This window comes from Schistocerca nitens, chromosome 9 (genome assembly GCF_023898315.1).
Source record: "Schistocerca nitens isolate TAMUIC-IGC-003100 chromosome 9, iqSchNite1.1, whole genome shotgun sequence".
NCBI classification, from domain to species: domain Eukaryota; kingdom Metazoa; phylum Arthropoda; class Insecta; order Orthoptera; family Acrididae; genus Schistocerca; species Schistocerca nitens.
In genome coordinates, this window is record NC_064622.1 from 15,063,645 (window position 1) to 15,076,777 (window position 13,133).

At 40.4% G+C, this 13,133-nt stretch overlaps 1 protein-coding gene across 5 annotated transcripts in view; it reads left to right on the forward strand.

The window, feature by feature from the left end:
• Positions 1-974: 974 nt before the first annotated feature.
• LOC126202926 (uncharacterized) overlaps positions 975-13,133 on the forward strand; it is a 118,896-nt gene continuing 106,737 nt past the window's right edge. For 2 of the 5 annotated variants that reach the window (XM_049937012.1, XM_049937013.1), the window contains exons 1-5: positions 975-1,177; positions 1,624-1,686; positions 1,978-2,148; positions 2,922-3,071; positions 5,013-5,162. In XM_049937012.1, coding sequence (XP_049792969.1) covers positions 1,058-1,177; positions 1,624-1,686; positions 1,978-2,148; positions 2,922-3,071; positions 5,013-5,162 — 654 coding nt within the window. In that variant the 5' untranslated portion in view covers positions 975-1,057. The remainder of the gene's footprint in view (positions 1,178-1,623; positions 1,687-1,977; positions 2,149-2,921; positions 3,072-5,012; positions 5,163-13,133) is intronic. The other 3 variants (XM_049937014.1, XM_049937015.1, XR_007540202.1) reach the window with 3 other exon arrangements.

Genomic DNA, 13,133 nt, shown 5'->3' on the forward strand with positions numbered 1-13,133 from the left:
TTTCTTAATCCCATCTTTTCCAACAATGTACAAAAAAATAGTCACATCTGATTTGTTGCGCTAGCTACAAAATAGTGAAATGACCTGACATTTATCTCTGCAAAGTTTTCAGTCAAATTCATTGCGGATATCCGATGGGTAACAAGGTGTCTATGAAACGTGTGTACAGAAATCGACGGTGCTTTTGTACGATAGTTGTGTACTAGACATCCAAAATCTGCAGAGCTCTTACGGGCAAACCTTACGTCATAGCGAGGTCACTTGACAATGTATGCTGACAGAAATTCTGATTTAAGCATCTGAATGATCACACAATAGATATTTCTTCGGATCAGCATCAGATTTTAACAATGGAGTGTACGTACGTAGGGGAAGGTAACGCGAGTGCTAACAAGGAAGCATAAAGTGTCACGAAAATGCTCAAAGTGTGAACAAGCGTACACCACAATAATGACACGCTGGTTTCTGATGAATGGCTACTTAGAAAATTCCGATTTCCAGTTGTTAGTGTATAATCCATGTTGCAGAGCATAGAAACAGAATGTAGATTTTGAGAACAATAAAGTTTGATACAGAATAGTTGTCAAACAGAGGATGAGTTAAAATTCGGGATACTTACAGTGTGCCGAACACCGAAAGCCACAGCTTAAAACCCGAAATTCATCAGCATGTGCCGTATGTAATTCAGAATACCGGTAAGTGTGTAAGTCGGTTAATAGACTTGCTCGGTTTCTTTTTCAAGTTTGAAAATTATTTTGCTGCGGTTTCGAATTACAGTAGTTATGATCCTACCAGCGACATTCTGAACGTTCGGTGTTAGTTTTTATTGCCCATGTTCATCACGTTGCGTCCTATGACTATCCATGCAGATGTACCGTTAGTGTGTTGCGAGTTCGCTCCGCAGTACGTGGGTTCCGCAATCTTTTTGACGTAGTTCGTTCATTCTCCACAGGTGACGACGCTGTAGCTCTTGTTCTGCCAACCAACGCTTGCAGTTGGAGTTCGGCGGCGCGGCAGGGAACATCGGCGGGAGGAAGCAGCAGAAGCAAGCGGGGGTATGGGGAACCATCACAGCCACGATGTCCTCCTGCAAAATTCTCTCCCAAGGAACAACTCTGGATCTGATCTTCACGACAAGACCCCGACGCAATTAGTGCCCATTGACAAATTAGCTAAGGTAAAGCTCAAGGAAGTGCTTCAAACAGCTGTTTCTTTGTTTGCGAATACTCTCTCGCTAGTGGTTTGGTTTCAAACGTAACGGCTTTGTTACCCATGCGTCTCGTGTGTTTTTCCCGTCATATAGATAATAGTTTTTAACGCGACCCACAACACTGAAGATGAATGTGAAGGTATAAACGTGAGTGTGAAGTGAATGATTTCTGCGACGTGTGAAATGTGGCCTTAGTGGGACAACAGCTGTGGGACGCTTGATTACGTGGGAGAAAGTTTCTAATTTGTTTCGTGCTGGGTGAGGAATAACGCGTTGGTTTACGGCGTGTGCTTTTGAATCCAGCTCAAGGCTACGCAAGAGAGTTGTACCTACTTCGTGGTTATTAGATGTGCACAACTGAATTGTGCTAACGAATGTCGTTTTTAATTTTAATTTTTTTTTTTAATTTTTAGATTCTTGCCCAGAAGAGTTTAGAAGAAGATTCGGTGCAAGGAATTACGAGCCGAATATTCACTGTAAGTTAACATTTTTCTCAATGAAATATATTTGTGTTGTATGTAATTATTTTTTTTTTCGCCTTTTTTCATCCCGTGTCCCAAGCGTGTTTTGTTTTGTTGTCAAGTTTGTGTAATGTTTTTTGTAGAGCTGCTTGTTTTGCACTGCGACTGCAACAACAACATAATACCATACTACTAGCAGCGCTAGACACTTAGCTTGCAGTGAAAGCATTTATTTCATTTTTAAAACACCAGTCGCTACGTCTCTTTAATTGTAATGTCTGTACTTTTTTCTGTTTTTAAATTTAGAAATATGTGTTCCCGCGGTATCCAGATTTATCCCAACGGCTGTTCTTGTTCTTCCATTCCTCCGCTGGCCCACAAAAACATGAGTGGCTTAGCCAAACAACATTCAAACAACAGGCCGAAAGATTTCTTGGCGTTCTGGCTGATGAGCGACAGATTGAGATATATGTCAAGGTGAGTAACTTCTAATTTATGTAAAGACCTAAGTGTTTTAAATTGCATGCCAAGTGTGTTGTCTGTATGATCGATATAATTTTTAATGTAAATTAAATACTCAGTACAAGCAAAAAAAAAAACACGAGATTGAATGCTACTTAATAACTAGACAGACAGGATTTCAATTCCTGTTTAAGAAGTTGGCTTGTTTGACTCATTATTGTCGCTAGTATCAGATACCAAGTGGTTTCCCAACGTCAAACTCCCTTTTCCCAATATTACACTACGGAAATTTCTAGTGACATGTTTACTTGCAGTTGCCTCAAACTATTGTTAGAAATTTCTGTGTGGTTCTGTAATTATAAGCCATTATTACTTCTATTTTGTGTGTCAGTAAACCACTTATCTTTTGTAAAGCTCATATTAATATAATTTTAATAGCCACTATATTTATGTTTAATCAGCAAAGGAACCATGTTTCTTTGAGCCGTTTTGGAAATGGCTTTGATCATTTGAAATTTTATATAGTCTAATCAAGACAATAAAATAGTATGAGGAGAAGTGCCCTAACCATTCCAAGGTAAAGTTAAAACCTTTTCAAGTGGATGGTAAAGGTTGTGGACTCAATCAGGAGTGACCAAACATTGAGATAAAAAATTTGATGAAAGAAAACACCCCATAGTTCCCTATGTGGTGAAATATAATCCTGTCGTGATACACATTTTATGTTCATGCTTGTTATGTGTAACTAACATTTTCAGTGAAATGAATTTTGTTCTTTTGAAGTGCAGATGTATTCATCCGATGACAGTGAGGTGACACAAGAAAATTTTAGAGATCTGCTTATGGCTGCATATCGTTTAGCGATGGATCATTATCCTGAAGGCTCTGTTACGTGCAAGAGACTCTACCACACCTTGCAGGCTGTTATTGATTCTGCTGTAAGTTGCTGGTATTTATGACAGTTAGCAGATTTATCTTACACAATACAATGTTTTTGTTTTTACTTTACAGTTTGGCTATCAATAAAGAAAAATCTATTGTAGGTGGTGTGAATTTATCCAGTTATGCATTTCAACTGAAATTAGATGTTGGTAAACAGAGATCACATTAAAAATGACTGTGTGTGTTGGGGGGTGGGGGGGGGGGGGGAAGATGTTGAAAAGTTGTGTTTTTTGAGTAATGGTATTTACTGCTACAAATTTTGTAACATTTCTTAAAGCAAGTACTTGATGTTTTCAAAATTTTCCTCACTTCACTCAATAATTAATGCTATCCATGCTTATGCAACCTAAATTTAATCTACTAATTAGTGAGGAAGCTGATACTCAGGGGAAAAACACTGCTGCCCCTCACTTTGATTAGTTATATAGCTGCTGTTTATCTGCTATTGGTAATCTTAACATTTATTTGATGACTATTGTATTTGAAAAGAATATTTCCCTATATCTAACAGTGGAAACTCCAGGTTGGAATATAACCAAAATTAGGAAAAGACTAGATTGCTATTCACCTATAGATGACCTGTCGAGTTGGAGACACACACAACAAAAAGACTGATACACATTATAGCCTTCCGCCAAAGCCCTCCTCACCAAAGAACATGCACAATTCACAGAAGCAAGCACACTTGCTGGTGGTAGTGGACATGTGTGCATGAGGTATACTTGCTTTTGTGTTTGTGTGTGTGTGTGTGTGTGTGTGTGTGTGTGTGTGTGTGTGTGTGTTTCTTTGCTGAGGAAGGCTTTGGCCAAAGGCTGCAATGTGTAACAGTCTTTTTGTTGTGCCTGTCTGCAGCTCAACTTGGCATCTTGTGAGTAGTGCTCTATCCTTTTTCTAATATTGTTTACCTATATCTGTAAATACTCTCCTATTTTCTGTACAATATTACTTGCTGTACAGATTTACAGTGAGCCATGCTACTTGTCAAGTTACTAATAAAACTTTTCAGTCCTTGAATTTAAACATTCAGATAATTTTAAACATGTTTTTAATTTTCTTTTGATTTGCAAGGGATTCCATATTTTTTGCTTTGTTAGGTGTGAGCTTGTTCAGAATCTTCCTTCCAGAGTACGTAATTGCACTATGAATCCTAAAGAGAGAGACAATGTCTTCATAGCTTGTATTCAATATATCATCATTAAAAGAGAAATTGTGTTCGTATGTCATTCATTGTTGGGAGTGAGGGTAGTCTATTCAGATCACAGATAACCAAAGAGTTTGTACCATTAATATCAGTTTAAAAAGCTTATGTTGCTTGCTGACAATCATTGGGACTCAGCTGCTGTTCCTATTACTCATGAAGGTTATTGCCTACTTTCATTAGAAGTGCTAACAATGATAAATTATATCCAAAGAGAATACCTATAGTTCAGTTGGTGTAGGCTACTCCCTGACAGTTAACAGTGGGCTGGGTACAGCAGCTTAGTGTAACATTATTTTGTAAACTATGTCAAAGCCTCAGTGTTGTCACAATTCTGTAGACGACATTTCTTTTTGTCTGCAGTCATTATTGCTTAGCAGTAAAGAGCAGTGCTGCGAGCTGTCGGGAATCTTCTTACTCTGTTTTGGTTATACAGATTGGCAATATCTTAAGGTTGTAGTAACTATTTAGTGTGTTTGACGTGAATCAGCAGATGATCAGCAGTTTTTATGCATGTTCTGTATGTCGTATTGTGTGCCATTAGAAAGGATGATATGTCATGTGTACGTGTTACTGACACATAAACTACATAAGCTAGTGTACTTTTTTAATTTGCTGCAGTATGCACACTAATATCTGCCAAAGTACTATCATTTAGTCACATGTTGTGCATATTGAAAATATTATTTTGAGTTTCATGTTAATGATAATTTGTTCCATTTTTCTTTCTGTTGAAAAGTTCCATCGTAAGAAGACACTGTCGGTGACATACCTGACGCACTGGATACAACAGCACTGTCCTCGCCTGACTGTGGGGCTGTTCCGCTTCGTGGTGCACGTCCTCAGTACAGCTTACAGGTCCCTGGGTCAAGACAACAATGGACCAGCGGTTAGTTGTCATTCACCATTGTAAGTCAAGGATATGAAAGTGAGCAACTTGAGGTACTGTAAGAAGTGTGTAGGGCTTTTAAAGTAAATTGATGTTATCAAGAACTTTCCTTTCTTATGCTGTTGCTTTAAAGGGTTTTTTGCTTTTGTGCTTATAGTTGTTGCATAGAGGATCATAAAGGTTTCAACTTATGATGAAATTTGTAATTCTAACTTTTCCATTTCTGTATCTGTTAGAACAAATGCATGGTGACAGTTGTCTTCATTCCTTCTCTTCATTGTTATTGTTAATTATTAACCCTTAACTACTATGGATGGTCTCTCAGACCACTACAGTTTTTTTGTCTTGTGATGTTTCACACACCCCTATGAGGTGAAGTAGACTCATATGTACCTTCCTACTGGATGGCAAGCTACATGTGCTCGAAATCTGGGATTGTCATTTCAATTTGTTTCTTATTTTTGGACCTTGAGAGGTGTCTCAGATGTACCATAGTGTTTGCGTGTTGCGTTTTTATTGATTGTTACCGTTTCTCTGTGGTGAGGAAGTTTAAGACATTCTATGCAACGTTTTCTGTGCGAGACAGAGGCAGGCATTCAAGAACGCCTTGGTGAATCCTCAGATGAAGATTTTGATGGCAGTAATAATGTTTTTGAGTATTTAGTGATCACGATACTAACTGGGAGAAGAAAACTGAAAGTGATGAAGGTGTCATAGGTGGTGGTGTTGGTGGTGGTGGTGGTGGTGGTGGAGGAGGAGGAGAAGAGGAGGCTATCTGAGAGAACCCTCCGTAGCAATTGTGTTCCTGTCAACATCCACTGTACCTGGTTAAATATGTGGCCATAACTTTTGCATTTAATTTGCATGTGTATAGAATCTCTAGCAGTGTTTTAAAAACTATTAATATACTTGTTTTCTGTTGTTCAAATGTCTCTAGGAAATTAAACCACAGTATGTCTGTGAATGTAATGCAATGTTTTGTTACAAAAGTAGTAGTATAAAACCAGTTAAGAAACACTGTGATTGAATGTAATAACACTGGTATTACCAAGGGCAAGCACACTTTGTTAGCTGCTGTAAGTTTTGCTGATTGTAGCATGTGACAGTGTGTGTAGTAGTGGGAGGGGGAGGGAAAGGCTGGTTGTGAGAGGCAACAGGATATACAATGCAGTATATTCTCAAAAATATATTATTATGACTTTGAGTTCCTAATTATTGTCAACAGTTTTCTGATCAAGAATTGTTGAGCACAGTCATTCTGTTCATGATATGAGCTGTTTTAGGAAGTATAAATGTTCTGAAATAATTGTTAAAGTGCGGTCATAAGATTTTGAAATTATTGTAGCAAATCAGTATTGGCAGTGTAAAACTATTGTCCATTTTTTTGCACCTATACCTTATCATTGGTGCTGCAGAAGTTAATGGGTCAGTGCTTTAGTGGTTAATGAATGGCGATTGAAGCAACATTTCAGGTAGTACGTGTAGTATAAATGGTAAAAATAATTCTTTGGCATTTTTGTTGCTTTCATTTGGTCCTTTACAATGGTAAAAGCTGCAGTGTCTATTGACGCAACTGCAAAATATTCCAAAGAAAATGAGTTTCAGCCAAAACTGCCCATTGTAAGATCTATAAGAATACAGTGGTTACTTTATAGAAAGAGCAAAGAAACAGATGTAAAATGATGTTGGTTGAATGCAGGTGTTTTGTTTGGAATTTTGGTGACTGCCAATAAATGACCATCTAAAAGTGGTCTCATCACATACACACAAAAATCAGTGTTGCACAGTCCAGTCACAGTAATGTGAACCCGCCTAGGTTTGACGTCAACATGCAATAACCATTTGTAGATGTGTAATCGTCGTCGTCCAGAAAGTGAGTGATTTAAGTGACATCCAGAATGTCGTGATCATTACCCTTTGGGCCAAGTATAAGGTGGAAACCTTTCCAAAACAGCTGAGTTTGTAAACTGTTCACATGCCGCCATGGTTAAGTGTGCTATGCATAGTAAAATGGCACTATCAAAAACCGGCGCCAAGCACTGTAGTGCATCGTGAGTCACGGAGGACAAGAATGAACGTTGTCTGAAGGATGTATACCGGTGAATAGATGAGCAACCGTTGAGCAACTGACTGCGTATATGAACCAAGCGGCTACCAACAGTGTCTTCTCAATGACATTTCAGTGAACATTGTTGTGAATGCTCCCCCACATCAGGCACCCCGGTTGACGGCTAGTCATCGGTGGCAGCGGTTGAAATCTGTTAGCCAGTGCCTCGACTGGACTTCCGGTGAGTGGTGACAGGTAGCCTTTTCAGATGAATCACATTTGCGTTCTATTGGACAGATGGCCGTTGTTGTGTAAGGCATGAAATGTTTAGAAGCAGACACTCTGCAATAACTGTTGGAAATATCCATGTCAGGAGAGGGAGCATTATCACATGGGGAGTGTTTTCATGGCATTCCCTAGATGATATCATTCTGGTAGGCTTAATGGATCAACACAAGTATGCATCTATTTGTTTCCCCTCACCATGATAGCATCTACCAGGAGGACTGGGCAGTGTGTCACACAGCTCTGTTATGTGCATTGTTCAGAGATCACAAGGATGAATTTACCATACTCCCCTGGCCACTAAACTCACCTGATTTAAACCCAGTTGAGAATCTGTGGGACCACCTCGATCCTGCTACTTGCACTGTGGATCCTCGCCCAAGAAACCTAGCCCAGCTGGCCACGGCACTGTAGTTAGCGTGGCTCCACATCCCTGTCGGGACCAACCGGAATCTCATTGACTCTCTTCCAGCACATCTCGCAGTGGTCTGTACTGCAAAAGATGGTTATTCAGGCTTTTGACAGGTGGTGACATTAATGTGACTGGACAGTGTAGACCCAATTGTTCTGGACGGCTCATGTTGGAGGGTGCCACAGGGAAGTGTGATGTGGCTGCTTTTGTTCTCAAGCTATATACATAAATGATCTAACAGACGGGGTGACCAGCAATTTATGGCTGTTAGCTGGTGACGCTGTGGTGTACGGGAAGATGTCGTCGTCAAGTGACTGTAGGAGGATACAGGATGACTTAGACAACATTCTGTATGATGTGACGAATGTCAGATTTCTCTAAGTGTGAAGTTTTGTAAATTAAAATCATATGAGTAGGAAAAACGGTATTTAAGTAGAGCAGAATGGAGTTAGCAGCACTTAATTGTTTGTACATGGATTGTTTATATCTATAAGTTCGATGGTATTCTTACATACTTCAGAGTAGAAGTGAACAGTAGGTTATTATTTATCTGTTTTTGTTGTAAGAGTCTGTGTATTGTTAGATTGTTTGTGTTTAGTTGTGTTCAATTACTTGGGTTAATATTTCACTACCTGTAGTTTAGACCATAATCAATGATGGATGCGCTTGTGTGTGGATGCAGGTGAAAATGGCCACTGTCCGTAAGTCACTGGAAGTGTTGTTGGCCTCGTTTGACAGTCTTCAAGCTACTGGTTTGAGATGGTATAGGGGCATCTGAGATGAATGCTTTACTTATTCTGGAGCCTACAACATTGCTGCTGGATCTTCAGTTTTGCACATCGTGGCCAGTACCTAACGGCAATTGATGAATAGTGAAGGGATCACAAATATCTGGGTTGAAAGCGAAAGTGGCTACTGGCCACTTTGCTGTCCCATTACTACATCTTTTTTTAAAATGTGTGAGGTATTGCCTGCTGCTGAAAGTACATTTGAGGCAGCACAGGATGCCTTACCTCTTGGTACTGTGGCCAACCTTCCTGAGAGGCCCAGACAAGTGCAGAGGGTGGGATTGCTTGTCATTGGGAGCTCCAGTGTTAGGTGATTGATGGAATGCCCCAAGAAAGTAACTGGCAGGTCAGGGAAAAAAAGCACTGGGTCTCATCCGAGATGTGGAGGTGGCTCTGCTGGCAGCAATTGAACACATTGGGTGCAAATCATGGCTCATGTCGGCAAGAAGGATACGTTCCACCTGGGTTCAGAGACCATCCTGCGTTCTTAAAGGCGGCTAGCTGATTTGGTGAAGAAATTTAGACTCGCCTTTGGGGTGGGAGCAGAGTTGTTGGTTCACAGCACCATTCTCAGAACCAATTGTGATCCTCTAGTTTGGAAGAAAGTGGAAGGTCTAAACCAGAGGCTCTGACGAATCTGCGATGGTATCGGATGCAAATTTCTTGCCCTCCTGGTTCTGATGGAGAGTTGTAGGGTCCCTTAATAGGCCATGTAAACACTACATGCAGAAAGCGATTACTAGGTTGACGGAGCATGTGTGGGATGCAAACGTGGGTTTTTGGTATAGAGAAATCTGTCCATAGGCCCAGTAGGATGTGTTCTGATTCCAGATGGGGTAGCAGTCATCTTGGAACTATCTCGCTTATAAACAGAAAAGTGCCCATGTAGTACTAGGGACAGAAAGTTGGCTGAAACCAGATGTCAACAGGAATGAAATTCTAAATTTTGATTGGAATTCATATTGCCGAGTGCTGGTGGTGGAGGCTTGTTTATAGCTGTGAAAAACACAGTATCGTCTAGTGAGATTAGTAGAGATTTCAAACGCAAAATAATTTAGATGAAGACAAGTGTTAAAGGTTGATCAAACGTAATCATCGGATGCTTTTATAGACTTCCTGCCTCAGGAGTTATGGTGGAACAGATGAGGGGAAACTTGGAGAACATTACATGTAAACTTCTTGGTTGTTTTGTGGGATTAGGTGGAGTCTTCCACTTACGAGCCATAGCTTGAGATATTAGTGTTTTGGGTTGCTAGCAGGGACAGGGAATTGTGTGATAGTGTTTTCAATGTCTTATCCTAAAATTATCTGAATCAGAGTACCAGCTCATGACAGTAACATCTTAAATCTGCTGGGGACACAGACCTGAACTTTCTGACACAGTTAGCGTAGGACAGGGAATCTGCAGCCATGAGGCCATTATAGTCACTTAATATGGCTGTGAATATGAATAAAAAGAAAGATGGGAAGATCTTTCTGCTTAGCAAGAGGGACAAGAGAGAGATGTCAGATTGTGTGGGTGGTCGACTCAAAAATTTCATCCCCAGCACTAACAACATCGAGTATCAGTGGACAAAGATCAAAGCATTGTTCAATACAATCTAGACAGTTATGTGCCAAGCAAAGTTGTGAGGAGTGGAAAAGATCCATCATGGTTTGACAGCCATCTTAGAAAGCTGCTACGAAAACGAAAAGAGCTTCACTGCGAAGCCAAAATTCGCGTAAGGAATGCTGTGCGAGAAATGTTGAGCAATTCAAAAGTAAAATTTTCTCTAGTGATTTGACAGAAAGCGCTAAGAAGTTTTGGTCCTCTAGTTAAATCTGTAAATGATTGGAGGCATCTGTCTGGATGTTCTGTGACCATGATGGCATTGAAACAGAGGTAACAGAAAAGGCAGAAATCCTAAATGCCTATTTCCAAAACTGTTTCACAGAGGAAGATCACACTGTAGTGCCTCATGTAAACTGTCACACGAACGACAAAATTGGCTGATATTGAAATGTGTGTCCATGGGACAGAAAAGCAACACTTGAGAGAGGAAAGGCTGCTGGATGCCTAAAATTCTGCACAGAGCATGTGAGAGACCTTGCCTCCCTGGTACCGTAGGTCTTTGGAGGAACGAAGTGTTCCTGATGATTTGAAAAAGGTGCAGTTCATCCCTGTTGTCAGGAAGGGTAGCAAAATGCAGGAAGACTTGCAGAGGATCTGTGCTTGGTGCAGCTAGTGGCAGTTGAGTTGACCTCAACATAAAGAAATGTAACATACTACATAAGACAGTAAGACCCTTCACTGGATGTTTACGTGGTTACAGAACAGTCACTGGAGGAAGTTACTTCCTTAAATTATCTAGGAGTTTGTGTGGAGACCCCCCCCTCCCCCTCCCCATATGAACCATAGACCTTGCCGTTGATGGGGAGGCTTGTGTGCCTCAGCGATACAGATAGCCGTACCGTAGGTGCAACCACAATGGAGGGGTATCTGTTGAGACGCCAGACAAACGTGTGGTTCCTGAAGAGAGGCAGCAGCCTTTCCAGTAGTTGCAGGGGCAACAGTCGGGATGGTTGACTGATCTGGCCTTGTAACACTAGCCAAAACGGCCTTGCTGTGCTTGTGCTGGTACTGCAAACGGCTGAAAGCAAGAGGAAACTAAAGCCGTAATTTTTCCCGAGGGCATGCAGCTTTACTGTATGGTTAAATGATGATGGCGTGCTCTTGGGTAAAATATTATGGAGGTAAATTAGTCCCCCATTCGGATCTCCGGGCGGGGTCTACTCAGGAGGACGTCATTATCAGGAGAAAGAAAACTGGCGTTCTATGGATTGGAGTGTGGAATGTCAGATCCCTTAATTGGGCAGATAGGTTAGAAAATTTAAAAAGGGAAATGCATAAGTTAAAGTTGGGTATAGTGGAAATTAGCGAAGTTTGGTGGCAGGAGGAACAAGACTTTTGGTCAGGTGAATACAGAGTTATAAATACAAAATCAAATGTGGGTAATGCAGGAGTAGGTTTAATAGTGAATAAAGAAATAAGAGTGCAGGTAAACTACTACAAACAGCATAGTGAGCGCATTATTGTGGCCAAGATAGACACGAAGCCCACGCCTACCACAGTAGTACAAGTTTATATGCCAACTAGCTCTGCAGATGACGACGAAATTGAAGAAATGTGTGACGAGATAAAAGAAATTACTCAGATAGTGAAGCGAAGTGAAAATTTAATAGTCATGCGTAACTGGAGTTAGACAGTAGGAAAAGGAAGAGAAGGAAACGCAGTAGGTGAATATGGATTGGGGGTAAGAAATGAAAGAGGAAGCCGCCTGGTAGATTTTTGCACAGAGCATAACTTAATCATAGCTTACACTTGGTTCAAGAATCATAAAGCCTGGAGATACTGACAGGTTTCATATAGATTATATAATGGTAAGACAGAGATTTAGGAACCAAGTTTTAAATTGTAAGACATTTCCAGGGGCAGATGTGGACGTGACCAAAATCTATTGGTTATGAATTGTAGGTTAAAACTGAAGAAATTGCAAAAAGGTGGGAATTTAAGGAGATGGGACCTGGATAAAGTGACTAAACCAGAGGTACAGAGTTTATAAGGGAACAATTGACAAGAATGGGGGAAAGAAATACAGTAGAAGAAGAATTGGTAGCTTTTGAGGGATGAAGTAGTGAAGGCAGCAGAGGATCAAGTAGGTAAAAAGATGAGGGCAAGTAGAAATCCTTGGGTGACAGAAGAAATATTGAATTTAATTGATGAAAGGAGAAAATACAAAAATCGTAGAGGGAGACCAAGAGATGAATACACTAAACAGATTCAGAAGGATGTAGGCAGCAGTACGTACTGGGAGATGAAGCAGCTTGCACATTGTAGAGTAGCATGGAGAGCTGCATCAAAACAGTCTCAGGACTGAAGACAACAACAACAACAACAACAACATGTGTGTGGAGGACAGTTTAAAGTGGAATGGGCACAGAAATTTAATCATAGGAAAGACATGTCAGACTGAGATCCATCTGAAGAATCTTCAGGAAATTGAATCCATCAACAAAGTGAGTTGGCTTACAAAACGGTCATTTGATAATAGTTGAATATTTCTCATTGGTTGGCATTTGTACCAGATAGGATTGCTAAAGGAAATAGGGAAGACCCAAAAGAGAGTAGTGTGTTTTGTTGCAGTTTCGTTTAGTAAGCACAAGTGTCTCAGAGGTGATCAACGATCTGCAGTGGCAGAAGCTGCAAGAGACATTCTTCATAGTTATGTGGTTTACAGTTAAAGTTCTGAGAGTGTAAGTTCCTAGAAGAGTCAACTAACATATTGCTTCCTTCTCTATATATCTCATGAAGAGACTGAAGCTAAAAATAGAGAGATTTGAGCCCACATGAAGGCTTACCAGCAACTGTTCTTCCTGCTAATTATTGGTGATTGGAATGG